General features: G+C 43.7%; 1 protein-coding gene across 1 annotated transcript in view; it reads right to left on the bottom strand.

Moving 5' to 3' along the window:
- Positions 1-1437: 1437 nt before the first annotated feature.
- ZNF346 (zinc finger protein 346) overlaps positions 1438-21777 on the bottom strand; it is a 34687-nt gene continuing 14347 nt past the window's right edge. The window contains exons 5-7 of the mRNA XM_069244533.1: positions 13647-13883; positions 12614-12707; positions 1438-4671 (exon numbers count right to left, since the gene is read on the bottom strand). Coding sequence (XP_069100634.1) covers positions 4524-4671; positions 12614-12707; positions 13647-13883 — 479 coding nt within the window. The 3' untranslated portion in view covers positions 1438-4523. The remainder of the gene's footprint in view (positions 4672-12613; positions 12708-13646; positions 13884-21777) is intronic.

Here is a 21777-nt window from a genome sequence, read left to right on the forward strand (position 1 = left end):
ACCACAACACGAGCAGGCCACGAAAAGCAGGCAATAGCACCTAACAGCACTTCATGTAAGAAGCAGAATAGCACAAGCTCGTTTACAAGCTACTTATTGACAGGTACCCTGAAAAAGCTACACGGAAACTAGGACTTAGGGAATCAAAGCAGACCGCTGTAGAATCAATGTGGTGAGAATATCAGCACATAATTGGGCTACTCTAGGTAGAAAGTAGATTGTGGCAGAAGGTCTCTGCAAAGGGTGGATACAAGCAAAATAATGTGACGTTTAGGACTGTACTATAATACTAGTGGTGCAAATAAAAGTTGGACTATAAAATCTGGAGAACGTAAAGACAGCCTTGAACAAGAGGATAAACAGGTGATGATATACCTATACAACTACCTGAAGAAATGACAAAATGACCAGTGCAGTCCCGCAGGATGAATCTCTCAGAGAAGGGACATTAAAACAAGCAACACAAGAGAAAGCAGTAAGACAAGAAACTTTTTCTTCTTCGATGAATGCAAAAGAGACAAGAGATGGAGGAGGATGTGGAAACGTAGAAATCTTGAACAATGTAGGAGCCCAGGCAAGTTTGCACTAGCACCGTGAGGTGGCTTATCGAAAGTGTGCGATATTGGTAAAAGCGGGGTATCTGAAGGTGCTACAAAGCAGTCCAAAGGACTGCTGTTCAGCGAATACTACATCACCTTGCACCTACGTAATCGTGGCAAGTCTCATCTTTATCATGTGGAGATATCTATAACAAAGACTCCCATTTAGGGACAGTTTTACATTGCTCCCTACTTTCCCATTGATACATGTGCTGAAGGCCACATTACCTTCATTTTTAATAGTTTCTTCCTGGTGGTCTATTTTCATTTGGTGTCTCTACCTTGATGCTGCTTCATACCATTTTAAACGGGACTGTTAGTTGTACGACCAGTAGGGCACTTGTTTTTTCTGAACACGGGTTGGTGACATGTAAAATGCTAATATGGACTAATCCCCCCCCCCCAAAAAAAAATATATGATTATAAAAATAATAATAATAAAAAAAAAAAAAGTGCCTATTACTAAACTTCTGTTTCGGCTCGATTTAACAAACAAGTGTTCTACTGAGCCCCAAAACACAATTATTGCAAGAGTATTTTTAAAGCAGCAGTTCGGTTATTCTCAGTCTGACAACTCTGAGTAATTCAGGCACGTGAATCTATTAAACATTGAGTGCTGGCGAATTGTCACATTTCCAAAATCTGTGGAAAATTAAGATATGAGATTTTTCGTTAGAAAAATATGTGCAACTGTTTTGAAGAGTCCCAATATCCTAGCATACCTTTGTACTACTTGTAAGCTCCAAATGGTGGCACAGGAATACAGTTTCGTCAACTTATTGCAATCGATCAGCACATTTACCCCCCCTATCACCAAAATACATAAACACATAAGAGGTTTCTAAGAAAACAAAATGCATATTTATTCTCTAAAACAAGGCAAACTGTTTATAGATATGCAACATGTGGGAAAGGTACACAGCATCATAGCAGGCGTACAGAAAGGAACCAATCCGGAGTCTCAACAGTGCATCTGATAGGCGAGAAGGGAGAAAAGCACAGACATCAAGGGTCAAGGCTTGCTTCAGCACCACCGCTCAGTTGAAAGGAACAATGTTTTTATCCTTACCAGCAAACAGAAGTTCTTCCCTCGACTGACAAAAACTACAAGAATTGAGCGAAATGTAGGACTCTGAACTTGCTTAGGCACCACGTACAACACTGCAGTCCGAGAGCATAGACCACCAGAACAAACCCCATGCAGGTTCTCTCAAATCAATCCTTCATTTCCCTGGAATGACGGGAGATATGGAAAAGCAATCCACCTCACAGTAATGACAATTTCAGGCAGAAGGCAAGCTCTTGTCGTTGTGGTGGCTGTGGATCTCAGTACAGCACTGCCCACTTAATGTAGCTGGTGCAGGGAGCAACACTACAAAAATAAATTGAAGTAATACCCTTTTTTTAGAATCAGCCTCTGAGGTAACGCTAATCAGGAGACTATGGAAGCAGAAAAGAAATCCGTTTACACTATCTCCCAAACGGCGATCTCAACTAAGCAGCTCTGTGCTTGTTTCAGACTATTACACTATAGTTAAAGATGGAAAATCCATTGCACAACGGTCCATGTTAATCCACAGTACCCTGTTACACTGCAAAGAAGAGGTCATTCCTGATGCTCACCAGGCCCAAATGCGTGACAAATACCCATGAGCACTGAGTTTAAAGGTTGTAATAGCAACCGGTGTCTATGCCCGAACAAAATCACAACAAACGAGCTAGAGCCTGAAGGAGCACGTCAAACATCCAGTATCTGGTCCTCGTTCCCCTCCCACAAAAAGTAAAAGTCGCATTCGCCCGATATGCACCGACATCTGTCAATTAGCTGATGCTGGAATGGTTGCAAGCTTGGGGAACGACACAACGTTGATAAAAACACTAGAACAACCAAAAACAGGCAAAAACAAACTGTACCTGCCAGCCGTCGTCAAATCCATAAACCCTTTTCAGCGGGAGGTTCATTAGTGAAACATTTTCTTTAAAACTCAAAAATATCAAGCTTACCCAACAGAAAATTTCAGAAAAAAAAAATCTGTTTCCCTTTCATCTGCAGCACATAGTTCTAACCAAAACACATCGAGAACAGAAGCATAGTATCTTCACGGTCCCAACTAAATTGTCCACCATACACAGGATTTTCCACAAGGTACAACATACTGGGAATCTACAGAGTTTGGAGGCACACGTTTGTCCGACACACCAAAATGTTCTCCCCAAAACCAATCTTTTCCAGCTTCTTGCAACCGCTCGTTTAGAAACGGGAACTTCATTTAAAGCTACCAGATGAGCTTGAAGTTAGAGCTGAAGCCGGTCAGCTAAAGGCCGCGCGCCTCACTGCGCTATCAGAGTGCAAACAGTACTAGTAACTCTAGAGGACCCTTGCACCCAGGGGTTTCCTCAGTTCATCGCAAAAACACTTCATAACGAGGTCACGGTCTACTCCTGGCGGCGAACTTAGCGCCTATCAAACACAAGCGCCTGACATCACTCCCTTCTGCAAGGCAGTATGGGGCACCGTTCACGAACAGATTGAATGGAACCCATGAAACCGAGGCAGTGGGTGTGGCCAGGGGTTTACACCCATCACTTCTACGGACGGAAGCCAGGCAGTCCAAAAGGGGTCTTTGATGCTGGCTGCACTCCGCTGGACCTTTCTCGACTCCGCCATTTACAAGGGCAAGACTGCAGGCCGGTGTTTAAATACTGCTTTTGTTGACGTCCTTATGTCCTCGCTGGTGGTGACAAATGATCATTTATAGTTTAACAATCGGGGGCATCACTTGTAAATAGTGCTTATGCTGAGCTGGACTAGACTGAGCATCTTAATTATTATTATTTTTTTAATAGTTACTCCAGAAGCACACAATGAGCAACTTCTTGATTAGAATTCCGTTAGTTTCGAATTCCAATAGTTGGCATTAAGTGAGATTACATTTCATGTTTTAATAAGCTTCCTTTTGTTGATAATTCTGTATTCTTGAAGTCTATTTCACATTAAATGTATGTTTGCAAAGTAATGCTAAATTTCTTTTTTCATCCAACAAACAGACAAGTGTTTCACCCATCGGAGCACCAGCAAATGTCGGATGTTTTGTTCACTTTGTATGAGATACTCACATTTTCAGCATCTGGTGCTGGGCATTAAGCCCTGATCCAAGTGTGGAAAGAAATGAACACACAAGTGTCGACAGTTATTACATGGGCATGAAATTTTGAAATGCCCATCAGGAATAGACAAAACTATAGTCTACTGAAAGCCAAAAACGCAAACACATTGCAACACTTAGATGCCAACTACTGTACAAGAATATCAAAGAAAGTAAAAAACAAAATACACCATTTATACCCAAAAAGGTATAGCTCGCCACCAGTGCCTCCGATGTAATGTTAAAACAGCACTACAATAAACAAGGAGTCCAAAACCACATCACGTCCGGCAAGACTGCTCACATGGCTGGACTGTAATAGACCATATTCTGGCTTCTCATACAAACACATTCGAGCTTTACCCAGGTTACACCAGAGCACTATTCTAAAGCGCATCATCCTAGTGCTAATGGCAAGCTACAGCCTCATAACAGCATTGTAACTGCGGTGCTGGTTTGTTCGACAGGTAGGAGCTAGAACCTTCAGACCAAAGGGCCTCCCCCGTTAGACAGTCATGTGGTAGCCAAATGTTACAAAGAACAAGAAAGCCTAAACCGATCAGATGGGGAACGCATATGTAGGAAGAGAATATTACCCAGGGTGGACAATCCAGCACTATTAGAGCCCTGATATGTAGGGGATGTTCTGACCTATCTGATCACTGTAACCAGAGGGGTTGGTAGGGGTGTGAGGGAGCGGCTCTCCAAGGGAACCGTCCATTGTGTGCCAACAATGGAGAGTCAGGGTTGTGCCTCCGACAGCTCTGCAGGACTTGCTTTAGTAGTCACGGCTGTAGTAGCCATCATCCCCACGGAGGTTCTCTGGTTGATAGGGTTTCTGGTACCACCCCTCCTGGGGTCTCGCTTGTTGAACCGGATCCCTGTGCTCCATATTCACAGCTCCACCAGACCTCCTGGCTTTTACACTGTGGAAAGATAGGAATAACATTAACAAAGGTATACAAACTGACCATAATCTTCTTTTATAAATATTATAAAGGAATTTGTGAAGTGTACGGCACAAAGGAGCTGCATAGTCCCTGAGGTTTATCATCAAAACCTCTTTTTGCCCCCCCTTCTCAGTGCAAAACCAGATACATTTTATCTGCATTCCAAGTGAGACTAACAAGTCCTAGACTTTTCATCCATACCTTCTTTACTATAGTGAGCTTGTAGTGTAGCCATTTTTCAATGTAGCTTCATGCGCGTTAGCTTAAGATATTAGGCCTCTGTGCACTTTGCCCTAGATACATTTTTTTTTTCGACCTTGCACTGTTATTTTACAATAACCAGTTTTACAGTCTTGTTTTTATTTTATTCTATCACACTGTTTAGCTTAGTTCAGCACTGTGTTTTCAAACAATGCATTTTTGCTCACTCTGTGCTTCAGTCAAGGCTACAGTCTGGTACATTGCTGGTAAACGTGGTAGAAGTTTAGTCTCTAGTGTTCGCAGAAAATACACATCCTTACATAGGGACATTTTCTTAGAACATCTGCGTGTTAGTTATAAAAACACTTTCTAGTCCTAGTACACGTCAGAGGGAGATTCCGAACAGGAACCTACAACTAGATGCTGATGCAGAATACAGGCCTTTGCTCAGGTATGAGGGTTGATGTCATCCCAGGAAACCCTGAAAGGCAGACTTAGAGCTTTACATGCTGTGCTCAGACTATAACTTAGAGAGTTGCACTTTAGTTGCACTATGATAGCCTTATTCTTGTGCTTCACTCTCATCTTTACCATTTTAATCCTACTGTGTTGTATAGTTCTGGTTATTGCAGCTCACGCTTTGCTATCTAAAATGCAGTCGTTTTATTAAACCAATCTTTAAAACTTAAACTGCCTTTGTCATTTCTATATGAGACCGCACTGTGTATGAGAGAACCGCTTGTGACCTGAGTGACCACTACTTCCCTAGGAAGTCGTAAGATGTCATGTGCTCGGCTGCCCAATTGTTTCTTCCCTTTGGGAGAGATGAGGCACTGCTAGTTAGCCAGAGCAAACCGGATTTAGAGTGACTTAGTCCCCCACACTGTGAACGATCTTGCCGCTCAAAATCCAGCAGTCTCATTAGGATAATGAGAGCCTACGCGACAAGCTTAAATGATGACACTTGCTTACAGGATGCAGGGGGCTACTAAACCTTTCACAGACTAGGTGTTTGCACACCCATGTGTCCGCTTTCTTCTAAACATCGATGTTTGATTGGTCAAACGTGCACGTCTTGGTGTTTTTGTGCTTCTATACAATCTCGTTTTCCCCAGCACAACGAGGGCTGTTTTTGTGCAACCTCTGCTTAAAAATTAACTTGCACTTGATCTGATAAATGTGGATATTTTTTTCAATAAATTCATATAATATATTACGGCATTACTCAAATGATCAAACAAATCCTGGAACTCTAACCAGAGATATGTGATCTGCACAATCAATTATGTAAAATTAGAGCACATAACTGGATTTTTGGCAAAACCACAACTTACGACATGCTTTTCATTCAAAGACAAACATCAAGCCAGGACTAGTTGGAAAGTATATAAGCTATATACCCTCCAGTTCGGTTTACCTATGGCACCCACTGGTGCAAGGTAGACCTCCTCCTTTGTGACTGGCGGTGAGAACACATTGTAAATGACAACTTTTCAGCAATTGTTCCACAAAACTCTGTTAAGTCTCCCCAGTCTTCCTCAGGAAGGAACATAATGCTAGCTAAGGCTTGACCTAAGCATGTGTTCCCTTTTGAGCTCCAAAGTGCGGGGATAATGTTGCCATCAAAGATACATCCTCGGTAGTCAGGTAACGTTGGTTTTATGATGAAGTTTATTTGAAGAATAAATACTTTTTACAGGTATCACCTCAATGCTATATCAACGCCCCACCAGGAGCAGCATCCTGCTGCTCAGCTCACTCTCCAACTGATCTCTCCAGGCCTACATAAACATTCTATCACATCACACATACACTGGCTAAGCAGCAGGTATGGTAAACTAGGGAGAGAATGCATTATACCTAAATCAGGATGCAACCCAATTCCCACCCCCTCCTTTAGAAAATAATACACAATGGGCATCTTTCAATCCTCATCGAAGTAGTAAAAGGTCTCTTTTAAACCAACAGCATCTTGCCCATAATAAAAGAGTATCTTTCAATACTGACTATAGTAGTCAAGGTAGAGGTATTTTCTGACCTACACTCATCCTCGAAACACAGCGCATCTTGTGACAGCAAAAAATAATCTCATCCCCCAAAACACAAGGAATCTTGTATACTCAGGTAGCAATTCATAAAGAGGTCTCTTTTAACCAGGTAGCAATTCCTAAAAGGGTCTTTTTTCCAACCATACTCTCGATTAACAGTAGGCAAAGGGAATCTTTCAACCCTCACTCATTCTTGCCCCATAGGATACTACATAAAATTAGAACTAGCGCACAATCACTAATACAAAATGGATACCTTCCCACCCACACTCACGCATAACAAAAGTAGGCAAAGGGTAACTTCAATCCTTGCTCATTCCAAACAGGATACTACATAAAATTGAACTAGACTGATGTCTTCCACTCACCCTCAAACAGTAGGCAGAAGGTCTCCCTCAACCTCTGCTCAGCCTTGCACAACAGGATACTACATACACTTAGAACCAAGCATCCCAAAATAAAGTAGCTTCTCACTCTCCACTAAATACTACTCAGGATCAGGTACACTACACATATCCTCTCCTGCATACGCAAGTTCAACAAGGCATTCATAAAACTGAACGCAGTATGGCAGTAGCATTAACAATTATTTCCTGCAAAATTGAGGGCCTACTCACCCCTCTACTACACACACAAACACACAACAGCAAACACATGCATGCTTAAGACACACACCCCTGCAGCATACACCTAACAGGACCAGGGTACCAAATTTACACTATACTAACAGACTCTAGCATAGCATTGCACAAATAGTTAAACATTCAATGGAGCATTAACATTTTCAGCATATCCAACAAAATCAACATTAAAAGAAAAATATTCTTTAGCAGGTAACATTCAGTTAAGTATTAAACATCTAAAAATAAGCACAGCATCTTCAAATACTTAAGCATTAAAAATGCTCTCTGGCTCCCTCAAGGCGTGTCCATCACTGTAATACTTCATAATAATTGTTGTTGAGAACACGCTACCTAATGTTAACACTTACTGCATATGGCACTCAACCCTTAGACATGCACAACACCGTTTTGCATCTAAACTGACAACATACATTCAGCCATCCAGACTCTGTCACTCTGAAAAATCTATGCCGGTGTAATAGTAGAGAAACTTTGCAGTTGTTTGTAATTTGAGAAGAACGTCATAACTGTTGGAAGCTGGTGTGTGGTGGACACCTGTGGTGTTTACAGTGTATGCCAGGCAACCCCTTATTAGTTAGTAACAAGGTCTACGAAACCAGAGCTCTATAGGGATAGCTGTGGATGAGCAACCAAGGCTTATCTAGGAGGAGTATAAAGCACTCGCAATACCACACAGCAACTTATGGAGAGGGCCAAACCACATACTAAAATAGTGGAATGAGAAGTTAGGTCCACCCCACCCAAGGATGTGGGGTAGTTATTCGAGAGCTGAGAACCACAAGAGGTGAGTACTTAGATGACCCCAGCAACCAGGACTGCAGAGGTAAGTTGATTAGTTTTCCCATAGACTAACAAGAGGACTTAGAAAAGGAACTTTGCAAAAACAGGACCAGACCAAAGGAACCCAAAGGTGGAGTGTCCAGATGGGGCAGGAGCCACTGCCCATCCTTCTGTGGGATGAAGACCACCAGGAGCTGCAGAGGAGTCCCCAGAGTTGTGCAGAAGATGTCCCATGCTGGTCGACAGATTGCAGAGGGGTCAGGAGGACCACCAAGCCTTGGCAAATGCAAACCAGGGCAAAAGAGGACCAGCTAGGTCCAAGGGACTAGACTCTTGGAGGGGAGCCCGGGCTGACCCCGAGCAGCTGGCAGCGCCAGCAGAAGCAGTCGCAGCCCCCACAGGCAACTCCCTGGCTGCAGGCACAATATGTTACAGTGAGGCCCAGTCAGCACACCTAGAGAGGAGTCCCACTTCACTGAAGCAGCAATTGAGAGACTGTCCTTGCAAGGATGAAGTGCTCATGCCCTGGGCTACTTGGAGCCTGAAGATCTCTTGGAGCAGGAGTCAAGCCTTGGCTGCTGCAAGAGTCACAGTGCACAGGGGTGCGCCCCCCCCCCCCTACAAGGAGAGGAAAGGGGTCACAGTCTCCCACGTTGGACAGAATTCAGAGAGGACCAAGGGTGTCACTCAGACCCACCACCTGTGTTGCAGGATCCATGCAGTTCCCCAGGATAGCAGATTAACGCAGCCAGACGTTGTTGCCTTAGGTGCCTGTAGAGGCGGTGGAGTGACTCCTTCACTCCAAGAGATTCCTTCTTGCTTCTTGGTGCAGCTGCTGTCTTGTCAACCCCAGAGGATGCACAGCCATGGAAATGTTGCAATTGCTTGAAGGAGCCAGGGAAACAATGTTGCAAGGCGAGGTCGTATCAGGAGTTGCAGTTTTGTTCAGTTCCAGAAGTGTCCGGTTGCGGTTCCGGTGTGCCAAAACAGAAGAGGACGATGCAGAGGAGTCCTGGTGAAGTCTAGCACGCCAAATCTGGGGACTGACCCACAAGGGAGTCCCTAAATAGCTCTAAAAGTGGGTTTGGTCACGTTGCACGGGGACCACCTATCAGAGTGGGTCACTGACATCACCTGGTCACTCAGATGCTCCCAGGGGCCACTGCACATCAAGTGCCATCTACAGGAGCTCTGGGCACCACCCCTGGGGTGGTGATGGACAGGGGAGTGGTCACGCCCCTTTCCTTTGTTCAGTTTTGCGCCAGCGCAGGACCCGGGGGTCCCTGAACTGGTGCAAACCGGGCAATGCAAGGAGGGCACCAAATGTGCCCTTCAAAGCAAACCGGTGGTTGGAGAGGCTCTCTCCCCACAGCCTTGTATCACCTATTTCAAAGGGAAAAGGTATTGGATCCCCTCTCACAAAGGAAATCCTTTGTTTTGCCTTTCCCCCTGCTTGAGCTGGTCAAGCAGCAGGAAGGCAGAACCCTGTCTGAGGAGTGGCAGCAGCATGAACTTCCCACCAACCCTGAAAAACTGGTAGGAGCAATATTGAGGGGTCCTGTAGAACCATGCCACCATAGTGGCATTGATATTGAAGTATGATTCCAACATGCTAGGTTCGAATTTAATATTATGTAGCTGGACCACAGATGACCTGTGGCCAGTACATGGGTAAAATGGCATACCCGCACTTACGATGCCCAGTGTAATGGAACTGTAGGTCGTAGGGACACCTCTGCTCTTGGAGGGGTGCCTTCACACACCGGGACCTACACCCTGCTCTTTGTGACTTACACTGAGCTGGTGCAGTGAAAGGGTGCATGCACCTCTTCACGCAGGCTGCAATGGCAGTCCTGCAGACACAGTTTGCATGGGTTCCCATGGGTGGCATAATACAGGCTGCAGCCTATGGGGGTCCCCTGGTGTACCAATACCCTGGGTACCCGAGTACCATATACTAGGGACTTACAGGGGTACACAAAAACAATGAATGCACAGTTCCACAAAAGGGAAAGATCAAGTCCCAGTCTGGGAAAGATCAAGTCCCAGTCTGGGAAAGATCAAGTCCCAGTCTGGGAAAGATCAAGTCCCAGTCTGGGAAAGATCAAGTCCCAGTCTGGGAAAGATCAAGTCCCAGTCTGGGAAAGATCAAGTCCCAGTCTGGGAAAGATCAAGTCCCAGTCTGGGAAAGATCAAGTCCCAGTCTGGGAAAGATCAAGTCCCAGTCTGGGAAAGATCAACAGGTCCCTTTGGGTATCCTTAAACAGGTACAAGAGCCCTCACTTACCGTATGGTGGCATGCTTCATCATCGGGCTTGGCTCCTCGTCAGGCTGGTGCTGTAATGCCTGATGGGCCCCTCAAGTGGGCTCTTTACCGGAGATCTTTTATTAAAGGTAATTGCCAGTGGGTGAGTGCCGTTATGTGGGATTGGTGAATAATACTTTTAAAATTGACTAGATGGAACAATAGGAGAATTTATTAGGAGAATGTGCCTCTGGCAAGATTAAAAAATAATAGGCAAGGGGAAAATCAGAATAATGTCTATTTTACCCTATTTAATATGAGTGTCTGGTGGCTTCAAACCCTATGAACTCGGGATTTGTTAAGTGCGGGATTGGAAATCCCTATACTGCCGAAATGAAAACAGAGGCACATTCTCCTAATAAATTATCCTATTGTTATAAGCCTGTGTGCCAGCTCATTTCCACTATGCTGGCACCTACCTACCAATTTAGGGTAGCAATTCGAACATGGCAGAACCTTCTGCCACAGAAAGATGCTCTGCTGTGCCATGTTCCTTACCACTGCAGTAACAGGATGGGCTGCTCAGTAAACCCACATTTCATACACAGAGCTGCGCCGCTTCTATGCTCAGGGGGAGAAAGCCTCTTCATGAGTTATTTGTACCGTTTCTCCTGCTGGAGTAGATCTGCAGCTGCACTCCCTCCCACTTCCTCATTTGCCTTGCTGCATTAAAATAATTTCTCTGCCTCACCACCTTAGCAGCAAGTCTGGATTAATCTGTTTGGATTTGGTATTCTGTGTTTCCAGTCCAGATCTGGGTGTGCTTTCCAGTCAAACACCCAAGATAGCAATGTCTCCACAAAATTTTCTGGCTTCACATCCTTCTGCTCAACATCAGCCAAAGTGATGTTACTTCTAGTTCCCACTTTTATATGCTACAACCTGTACCACATTGTGTCCAAGGTAATCTGTAAACTTACAGGGTCTCTTGTAATTGGTCATTTGTAGCTTCACAGGCCTGCATGAACCTCTCCTTGCAGCTGCTACATACAAAACTAGCTTCATTTGTTGTAAATCCATCCGAAATTCTGCTATATCTCTCACCACAGTGCTTAACGGATATGCCACCTATTGTATTTCTTTAACTAGATTGGACTTGTTGCTTCAGATGATGTGGTTGCTTAATCCTGGCCTGTCATGTCTTCAGGGTTGCTATCACTCCCCTTCTTCTCCCCTCGCTAATATAGTTCGGCTCTCTTTTCCCTAGCTGCCCTCTGTAACCAAACCCTTCTACACTGCTTCCCAAAGCAGTTTATGCCTTCACAATTCCAGGACATAATGTTAAATTTATGGGTCTGGATTCACATTTCAGAACTTGAGAGGAAGGGAAGCAAGTCTCCCAGTTAGTTTTTTATGTATACATATAATTCTTTTATCGAAAGAGTCTATGTAGTCTTTTGATAGCCTTTGATTTATTTTTTTATAAAACACTTGAGACTTTCTCTGATGCAAAATTGCGTGCCAGGATACTGCACATACAACAAGGCAGAATTTATATTTTTATATAATTCCACGATGGAGAACTTAATTATTGAAGATGGTTGCAAAATGGAAGGTGTCTGGCAGTGCAATAACCTTTGATAGGGTCCAGAAAACATGTGTATAACAATGTGTTGGAGGAGCTTATAGTGAAACAGGTCAGGCTCTAGTGATCTAAATATAGTTTCAGGGGGAGATGGTTATTTGTACTCTAAAACTGAAGTGTAGATCCTTGGGCACTTTTCAGATAGCATGTGGTGCCTATATCAAAGAACTAATTTGATTTGCCAGATTCATGGGTATGGGAAGGCTTGAGAAAAAGTCCAAGTGGTGTACGTACCATGGTCTCCATTAGAATAAAGAAGAAAAGCAGTAGGCCAGTTTAAACAGAAGTGTTCACTTAGAAGCAGTGATCCCAGTGCAGAAAGAAAATGCAAAAAACAACCACAAGTGTCACATACTTGGCCTTATGCTTGCTTCCACTAATATGCGCCTGGTACTGCTCTGTCGAGTTGAGAGTAATGCTGCAGTCCTCACAAGGGTACGCCTTCTGATCTGAAAAACAGTCATCAGAAGAAATCTTAATGATTGCTTATCTCACAGAAATAAGTGTTAACAGGACAACATTAAAGGCATATGTACAAAAGGCTGTTGCAGCCTGCTACAGATATGTACTGAGTGTGACCGTACCTAGTAGCAATATGACCAAAGCACTTCTTTTTCAGAAGAGAAATTATGGAACATGCTCAAGCCCTGGGATCACCCCAGAAAAGAGAAAACAAATGAAAACATTGGCAGTGAGAGAGTACCATGAACCCAGAAAGGTCAAACACGACTACAAGGTAACCGTCCAAGCATACTTTAAAAAAGGAATAATGTTCACAGATGTGCATCTCTGGATAGTGTGCAAAATACCTTTGTTGCTGAATCTCTGGCGTGGCACCACCAATAAAGCATCTATACTGGCCTCCAGCACATGAAGGATCAAGCTCATAATTGCAGGATAAGTCAACAGCAGTACCTGGAGCTGACCCAGAAGGCATGGACATTCAATGGGAACAGAATGGGCTTTGTACCTAGGCAATTTATTACAAACAGTAAGCTGCACATTGAAAGTGCCAACAATTCAAGCAAAAATGCCAAAACAGCAAGTTCAAATCACTGTGGCATGGACTAACAGCAGGGTACTGTAAACCCATTGCTTCCTGCAGTGGGTCTGTCTAGTTGTTCAGAATGGTGTACTGAACGACCATGCACAAAATTCAAAATAGCATTTTAATTCTTTGAGAAGCATGGACAGAGGAAAGCATAGGTCCAAAAGATCAAAAAGCTTTGTGAGAAAGTATTTGATGTGTGCCTCGAAACAGAGGCGCTCTGGGAGCCAAAACAAATCTCTGCCCTCAACCAAAGTAAAGATCATTTCAGTTAAGCATATTAAAACTCATAACTAAAAGACACATAGTGGATCGACATCTAAATTGATCACACACTTACTTCCAGATTGGACAGGAGGAGGGACTTGACTGGCAATAGCAGCAGCCACACTGGGTGGCAGCTGAAATCCCCCCATCAGATTGTTTTTGGCCTCTTGCTTTTTGTGTTTCTTGCCAGCGTAATGCTGTTGGGCCATCAGAGGGTTATTGAACGTGGCACCGCAGAGCGTACAATACTTCTCCGGATCTAAAGTGTTGGTAGATGGACGAACTGGAGTCGCTGGTACTCGGGCCATGCCTAAGGAATCAGGATTGAAGTAAAGAAGAATCAGGCATTTCTGTAAAGTTAAACAGTTACACAAGCAGTCTGAAGACATGGCCAAATTGTGCACATAATAAAGTAAAGCAGGTCACAAAGATCAAAGTGCAGTCCAGATATAAGCCCCACAATGGAAGTGTCTTTCAGCAAAAGTATTAGAAGAATCAGGAACTCAACGGCACACATTTCTAGGCTATGATAAGAATAAGACTTCAGCTGAGAGAACAACCTAGCACAGTGCGCAACAGTGTCTCAATAACTTAAAACTCATTTCTAAAATTATTTTCCTATGGTGTTATATGTCAACGGTTACCTTAAGACTTGTTCATGCCTACAACACTATTTTAGATTTTCAGGCCTCATGTAATCTGAAGCCGATATATGACTTTCTGGCAAAAGATTAACATAGTATTAGCTGTGTGTTCTGGGATGGTAATGTACAAAGCACAAACAGTTTAGATGACCCCCCTCATATACGGCAGTACAATCTTTAAGAATAGGTGCATGTTAACATTTTAGAAAGGTAATTAAAGATCTCTGGATTCCACAATGTTAAAGACTGGAAAAATGGCTTTTCTTAATAGTGCAACTTGCACTAGATCTCTGAACTGCTGCATCTTCAAGTCAAACAACTCATAACATTTCTGCAGTAATACTCCCAGCCTTGATATAAAAAAGCCTCAACTAAGACGGTGGTGTTCCTCACTGACAAACACAAAATAGTTAAAACTCCACTAAGCAGCACTTACAACCAAGAGTAGCTGGAAACAAATGTCCTTTCCACGTAGCAATGTGCAGCCGAATATAAAAGACATTCCAGTAACTAGCAAAGCACTTAAGTCCAGCACCAAAAATCTAATAAGCACAGCTCAAAGAACAGAAAATAAAAACTTACTAAGAACAATGCATGTGAAACATCATATGGTCACACAGACTCCGTCACCTCAGATGCAGTCAGAAAGACACCAGCCCGATGCAATCACCACTAGACCACACAAATGGTGCAATGTTCACACCACAAGCCTGGTAATAATTTCCCCAGTCCATGCACCTTCACATACACTGCCTCAGTCAGTCACTGTTTTCTTCTACACTATAGCCAACAACATTTGAACAACTAAATAGCTTGCATTGATCCATCACATCTTACAGAAGCCTTGGTTAAAGACGACGCTAAAATTAGTAAATAGGTTTTTCTGCTCCTTCAGTCCCAAGAATGAGGGATCAATTATTCTTTATTACTTGGAACCTCTATGCCCCTGCTCTAGACAATACTGGAGGGACGTCATGGCCCGGAAAGCATAGGTAGGGTGTAGGCCAGAAGAGGAAGAGTGCTAGGGGCTGAGAGGTAGGAATACTAGGGAATAACTTTCATCCATGCCCTGAATATCGGAGAAGGTTTTCAGGTGCCTGAGCAGCAGAACAATGAGTAGTTAAATCATGTTTATGTATTGAGAGCAACGTATGATGAATCTTCTTAACATTAAATACGAAAGCAGGCTACAGCTTATTGACTGGACACATTACAAGGTAAACAATCACATTACAAAACACATGCCTAAAGATTGTTCTGTAGAAAGGACCAGAGGAAGTATATTCCACTATTTGGCATCCACCACCAGTAACTGTGTTTTCATGATGTCCAGAAGAAAGATGCTGGACGACCTAAGCCCCTCATTATGACCCTGGTTGGGCTGCGATGACATTTGGTCTGTCGCGAATGTGGTGGTCCGACATCCACAATTACGAACGTGGCGGCTGCACCATGGTCAGACCGCCAGCCCCACCACTTCCCCTCTACTAGAGGAGCTGGTGGTCTTGATCCACCAGGGCAGCGCTGCAAACAGCGCTTCCCTAGGGATTACGAGTCCCATCTCCACCAGCTTTTACATGGCAGTAGCACTGCCATGTAAAGGCTGGCAGAGAAGGGGTGCAGGGGCCTCCATGGAGGACCCTGAACTACCCATGCAGGGGCCCCATGTCCAGCCCAGTCACACTTTTCAGTGTCTGCATTGCAAACAGTGAAAAGCATGATGGGTGCTGGTTCACCCTATGCACCACAACATTGCCGCCGGCAACAATGTTGTGGGCTGTTTCCTGCTGGGCCAGCAGGAAGGAGACCGCACTGGCTGTAACCCGATCCCGGGAGTTTGTCGGGTGGCCTTTTCCACCCGCCAAACTCGTAATTAGGGCCCAAGAGTGGTGCAAGCCAGGAGGTGCAGGTTTTTATTTTTTTAAATGTGTTATTAAATCGAGGAAAGATGGGGTTTTGGCACAGATTTCGTTATGAACAATGGCCATAGCCTTAAACATGATCTTAGATTGAGCAAGGAACCTGTGCAGAGATTTCAACGCCATAGTAATTTGAACTCCTCCTTACTGTACTGATCACAGTTTGGTGGATATCCGTCCCTTTCAGACAAGTCAAGCAGAGTTCCTTTTGGTGTCTCAACCTATAAGATAACTGGCAGCCATCCTTGTGAACCAGAACTATGGACTTTCCTGGTGACCCACCTAAAGTGGCCCACCATCTTGTGGTTTTTATGCACTGTTTCCTATTATTAGAACTTAGTTACCAAAGTAGTCTTTGTATCCTTTCCATTAAAGCATTGGTTGGACTGTTCCAATGCAGTACATCTGGTTGCCTGTATAGATTTACTGCGTATACTCTGATTCATTTAAAGCTTTGTTTCTAAGATAATGAGAAGAGTTTTGTCTTGACTGATATTGTCCTGTGGAATATGGAAAACCAAAGATGAACGAAACATCACCCGAGTATGAATAAATCCCAAAGCCCCAATGGTGAAGTGAGGGAAGGGGCTTAAGGACTGAACAAAAAAAGGGAACAAAGTAGACTGCTAAGGAATTAAGCAGGGAAGCAGCTTTATTTCTGAATAAAAGGAAAGGAACACTACTGGTTGATTTCGGTCAATCATGAAGGATTTATTCCAGTGTAAAACTTTACCTGAATCCATCTTCTTCCAAATTATATAGAGTAGAATGTTACCAACAGTGTCGAAAGCTGCAGACAGAGGTAACGGGGTCAGCCTTTTCACTTTTCCAGTGTCAACATGGTTTCTTAGATCACGTAGGTTAGACAGTACCTCTACTACTTCGAGTCTACTGTAATTGAACCAGCACAAATTTATTCTATGAATTTGCTAACATAAGGGAGAAAAGAAATTAGGCAAAAAGGTTTTACAAGAATCCACAGTAGCAAAGATGACTTGAAAGAAAGTCAACATTGTTCAAAAAAACATATTCTATTAGTCTCACCGGGACAACATCAAATGGGGAGCTGGAAGGTCTGCTATCCTAATCACTTTACAAAACAATGTGTGAGGGACGCAAGGGAGGCATACAAGGTTTATGTATGGTCAGCTGTGGCGCTTGGCTGACTGTCTGAGCCGAGACCGGCGCTTGGCTGACTGTCTGAGCCGAGACCGGCGCTTGGCTGACTGTCTGAGCCGAGACCGGCGCTTGGCTGACTGTCTGAGCCGAGACCGGCGCTTGGCTGACTGTCTGAGCCGAGACCGGCGCTTGGCTGACTGTCTGAGCCGAGACCGGCGCTTGGCTGACTGTCTGAGCCGAGACCGGCGCTTGGCTGACTGTCTGAGCCGAGACCGGCGCTTGGCTGCCAGTGTGCCGAGACCGGCGCTTGGCTGCCAGTGTGCCGAGACCGGCGCTTGGCTGCAAGTGTGCCGAGACCGGCGCTTGGCTGCCAGTGTTTGCTTATGCTATGAAAAGCAGCGAGTCACTACAGACACACACCACCACCGAAACGCCAGTTCACCCATTCCACCAGCTTTCAGGCGGTGTTTCTGTTGTATCTGAATGGCATATGGCTGGTGGTGTGTGTGGGCTGGCAGCGTGTTGGTGGCCAGTAGCCAGTACGTGTATTGACTTGCTTGAGTTGTGTTTGTAAGTTGTCTGTGGCTTAGATGTATGGTGGTGCGATTGGTTCGTTAGTCCTGTTGGCGTATGAGAGTGATGGGCTCTTGAATGGCGCTGTTTGTGAATATAAGTGTTATAATGTGTTTGGCCCGCAGTCAGCAGTGTGAACAGTTTTCTGTGCCTGACGCATGAAAGGATTCTGAATGGACTGTAAAGCAGTTAGTGCCTTTAGGCGGCTTTGCATCTCACAAGCTGTAAGTCAGTTGTTCTTTAGTCTGATGTTTATTCCGTAAAGTCGACGGTGAATATATTTTTATGAAGCATTTACTGTCCCTTGTGCCAAATCCAACCAGTATGCCTGTGATTGACTAGCAGATGGGTGTGCAATAATGTGTTGCTGTTTTTTTCTTTTGCTTTTTTACAGTTTGCATTCTCTGCAGCGAGCACCTTCTGCCCTCACATCTTTTTGGAAACTAGTCACTGGGGGAATAATGTGCGGTATATGTTCAGTGTGCATTCCACAGTATATACTTACCCAGAAGTCCTTACGAATTATTGACAAACTTTTTCACATTTCTGTGTAGGAACATTGTAGGACGACCGGGCCACACAAATTTCCTAACACCCAGCGTTCCCCCGAAGGTCTCCCGATAAAAATGCTACTGCACTTGCATGGGTGGGCCAACTGCACACGACAGGGAAGGGACCAAAACATACTGTATAGACCTCAAAATTACCTATTACAAACCGACCTGGTTATGCAAGGGGATACCTGCGTTTTTGGTCACGGCTCAGCAACTATCCAGCGAAACCTACCAAAAACAGACATTTCAGGAAAACTAGATACGCAGTAGAGTCCCTCGTGCGGATTCCCCACTGTTTTCTTACCCAGAATACCCTGCAAAGGTGAAACGTTGAATAAAAAGACCAATTTTCCTTGCATTTCTATGATGTAAACTACAGAAATTCCTATGATATCCTTACCAACTTCTGTGCTTGGGCCTAGTGCCCACATAAACAATGGCTCACCCTGGGGTCCACAGACGTCCTCATGCAAGGCCTATCGTTGACTCTTGTGTGATTCATTTTTGTCTGTGTTTGATAGGTTTCCCTACATGGTTGCCTACCCCAGGTCGAGTTAGTACACCTACCACAGTTATCATTATCGCCACAATATGTTTCAGGCCCTTCCCTGCTGGGGGGGAGGCGCACTTGACCCACCCACAGAATTGAGATAGATATCTATCTATATATATATACACACATACATACATACATATATACACATACACACCGTCAAAGGTTTTCTCCGCTGAGAGCCATGGTCTAAAAATAGGACAGCCTCGGTGCTATGAAAGCGGAGAGCCTTCGCAATAAATCCCACAACTTTCTCCACAAGACGCAGTGCACAAGGCCAGTAGAACAGCGTTGTAGGGAACTTTATTTCATTTGCATCTTTAAAAAACGAAAGTTCTTCCCCGACGCGTTTCGGGTGACAGCACAGCCTTCATCATAGGTACATCCTTCCTGTATGTTGAAACCGTGTCTTTGAATATTATTTCATAAACACACTGCAGCTGCTCCTTATTTATTGGCCCCGTACATGCTTTAAGGATTATTAATGGCTTCCATTTCACCTCTGTGCCCTCCAAACGCTGAAAACCAGTGAATTAGATAAGTTTCTTCTTCACTTCCCGTTCCTGATTCCACATGTACAAACAAATAGGTTTTCATTAATATTTATGAAATGATATTCAAAGACACGGTTTAAACATACACAAAGTAGTTCATAGCTAAGTATAAGTAAGTGTGCTTTGATTTAAGAAGACTTTCACACTCCAGCGCAAATTAAATTAAGTGCACCCATTGCTGAAAAGAGACATTATGACTTTAAGACTATGATATATAAAGATGGCTAATTTCATCAATGGCTAATTTCATCACGTGGTTATTTCGAATTTGGAAAACGCTGTACCTATGATGAAGGCTGTGCTGTCAGCCGAAAGGCATCAAGGAAAAACTCATTATTTAAAGATGCAAATGAAACAAAGTGCCCTACAAAGCTGTTCTACTGGCCCGGTGCAATTCTTCTTGTGGAGAAAGTTGTGGAAAACTCTGGTTGGCAGAAAATGTGTGACTGCTTGCAGATTCCAGGCCGTTTTCCTCACAGAAGTGCAAGGAAAACATGAATTCTAGACAAAGTTTAAGGTTTGTCAGGCATTCTGGTGGGAGCCACACAAGTCATCCCACCCTGGATTCTCCTAGGTGTCTAGGTTTTAAAAAATGTACAGGTTTGCTAGGTTTCCCTAGGTGCCGGTTGAGCTAGGGCCCAAAAGCCGCAGCTAAGCACATTGTTTAAAAAAAAAAAAAAAAGTTTTGAGTGTTATTGGCGCTGGGTACCTTGAGTGCTTGGAAAACACAAACCCTAAATCTCCGGCAACCAGAAGGGTCTAGCAGATGTAATAGTATTTTGCTTTTGCAAATCTGCCACTGTGAGGGAAGATATGAAAAAAAAGTCACACTTTTTTTTCTTACTAATTTTCAAACATTTTACTATTTCAACACTTAGGACCTGATTAAGACATTGGCGCAGGGGATTACGCCATCACAAACGTGACTAATATCCCACCCGCCGGTTTACAAGTTCCATAGGATATTATGGAACTTGTAATACGGCAGACAGGATTTGTGTCAAGTTTGTGATGGCGTAATCCCCTCTGCCAAGGTCATAATGAGGCCCATAGCTTTTCGGGGAAAATCTTGAAGGATCTACACAAACGACCCCTCGCTGAATTCTGTCGAATTTTCTGAAGCGTTTAGCTTTTTGGAGGTCCACTATCGGTTTAACACCCGTTTCCACTATAAACTGGAAAACTGTTGAAAGCACACCAAAAAAAAAAAAAAAAAAAAAAAAAAAAAAAACACTGGAAAATGGACTATTGCCCAGTAAAATACCAAAACTGGGGTTAAATTTAAAAATAAAAATAAAAAATAAATAAAAGTTATTTGCTTTTCTAAGTCAAGACTGTCAGTTCCTGAAAGCGGGTGCTTTTAGCACTGCACACCATTTATTGATGTAATTTAAAGGAAAAAAGACAGACACTTTCTTCTGCTGCACTTTTTCTCACCCCACCCCCCCAAAAAAATCAGCTTCCAGGGGAAGCCACAAACCCTGGGTACTTTTAGAATCCTCTGGATGTTTTGAGGGGGGGGGGGGGGGGGGGGGGGGGGGGGGGGGAATGCGTGGATAGGTTATGTGGCCTAAGAGCCAACTAACCCAAAAAGCCAAAAAAGGCTTAACACTTGGAAGAGGCCTAGCAGTGAAAGGGTTAATTGAACTCTAAGCAGATGAGGAATTATTACTATTTTTATTATTATTATTTTTTTAAACATGTATCACCTTCCATTTCTAGTTTACTTTAATGCCTAAATACAGGAAACAATCCACTCTAGTACCATCAAATTATCAGCTATCTTTGCAACTCGATCATCTCCTAGACAATCCCATTTTTACATTTAGGATTTGCACATGGACCACTTTAAGGCTGGTTAAACTTTCCTAAAGTCACATGGTGAAAGAAAAACAAAATTAATCCAATTTGTTTTTAGACCCATTTTAATTGGTAGACTGGCATGGCTGTAAGCAGATAGCTCAATAACTACTGAATCAACCCCCTGCCTCCTGGTATGTTTCTACCATGCCTGCTCAGAAGTGCACCTACTGAAGCACCCACATCTGAGGATGGGAGATATCAGCGGCCATAAATATCTGGCAGGGCAAAGAAAAATCCAATGAGAAAGAGCAATAACTCTGAAAAAGCCCAGGAATACATGCAGAAAACACTTACAAGCTCTCACCGACCATGTAATCAAAGGGCAAATTGTGCAAATTTCAGACAACCTGCTCAACAAGATATAATAACTGTTGCTACTCTTCGTAAGGGCACAAATGTGATGCCCTCGAACTGTAGCTTCTGAC

Source organism: Pleurodeles waltl, chromosome 7 (genome assembly GCF_031143425.1).
Source record: "Pleurodeles waltl isolate 20211129_DDA chromosome 7, aPleWal1.hap1.20221129, whole genome shotgun sequence".
Classification (NCBI taxonomy): domain Eukaryota; kingdom Metazoa; phylum Chordata; class Amphibia; order Caudata; family Salamandridae; genus Pleurodeles; species Pleurodeles waltl.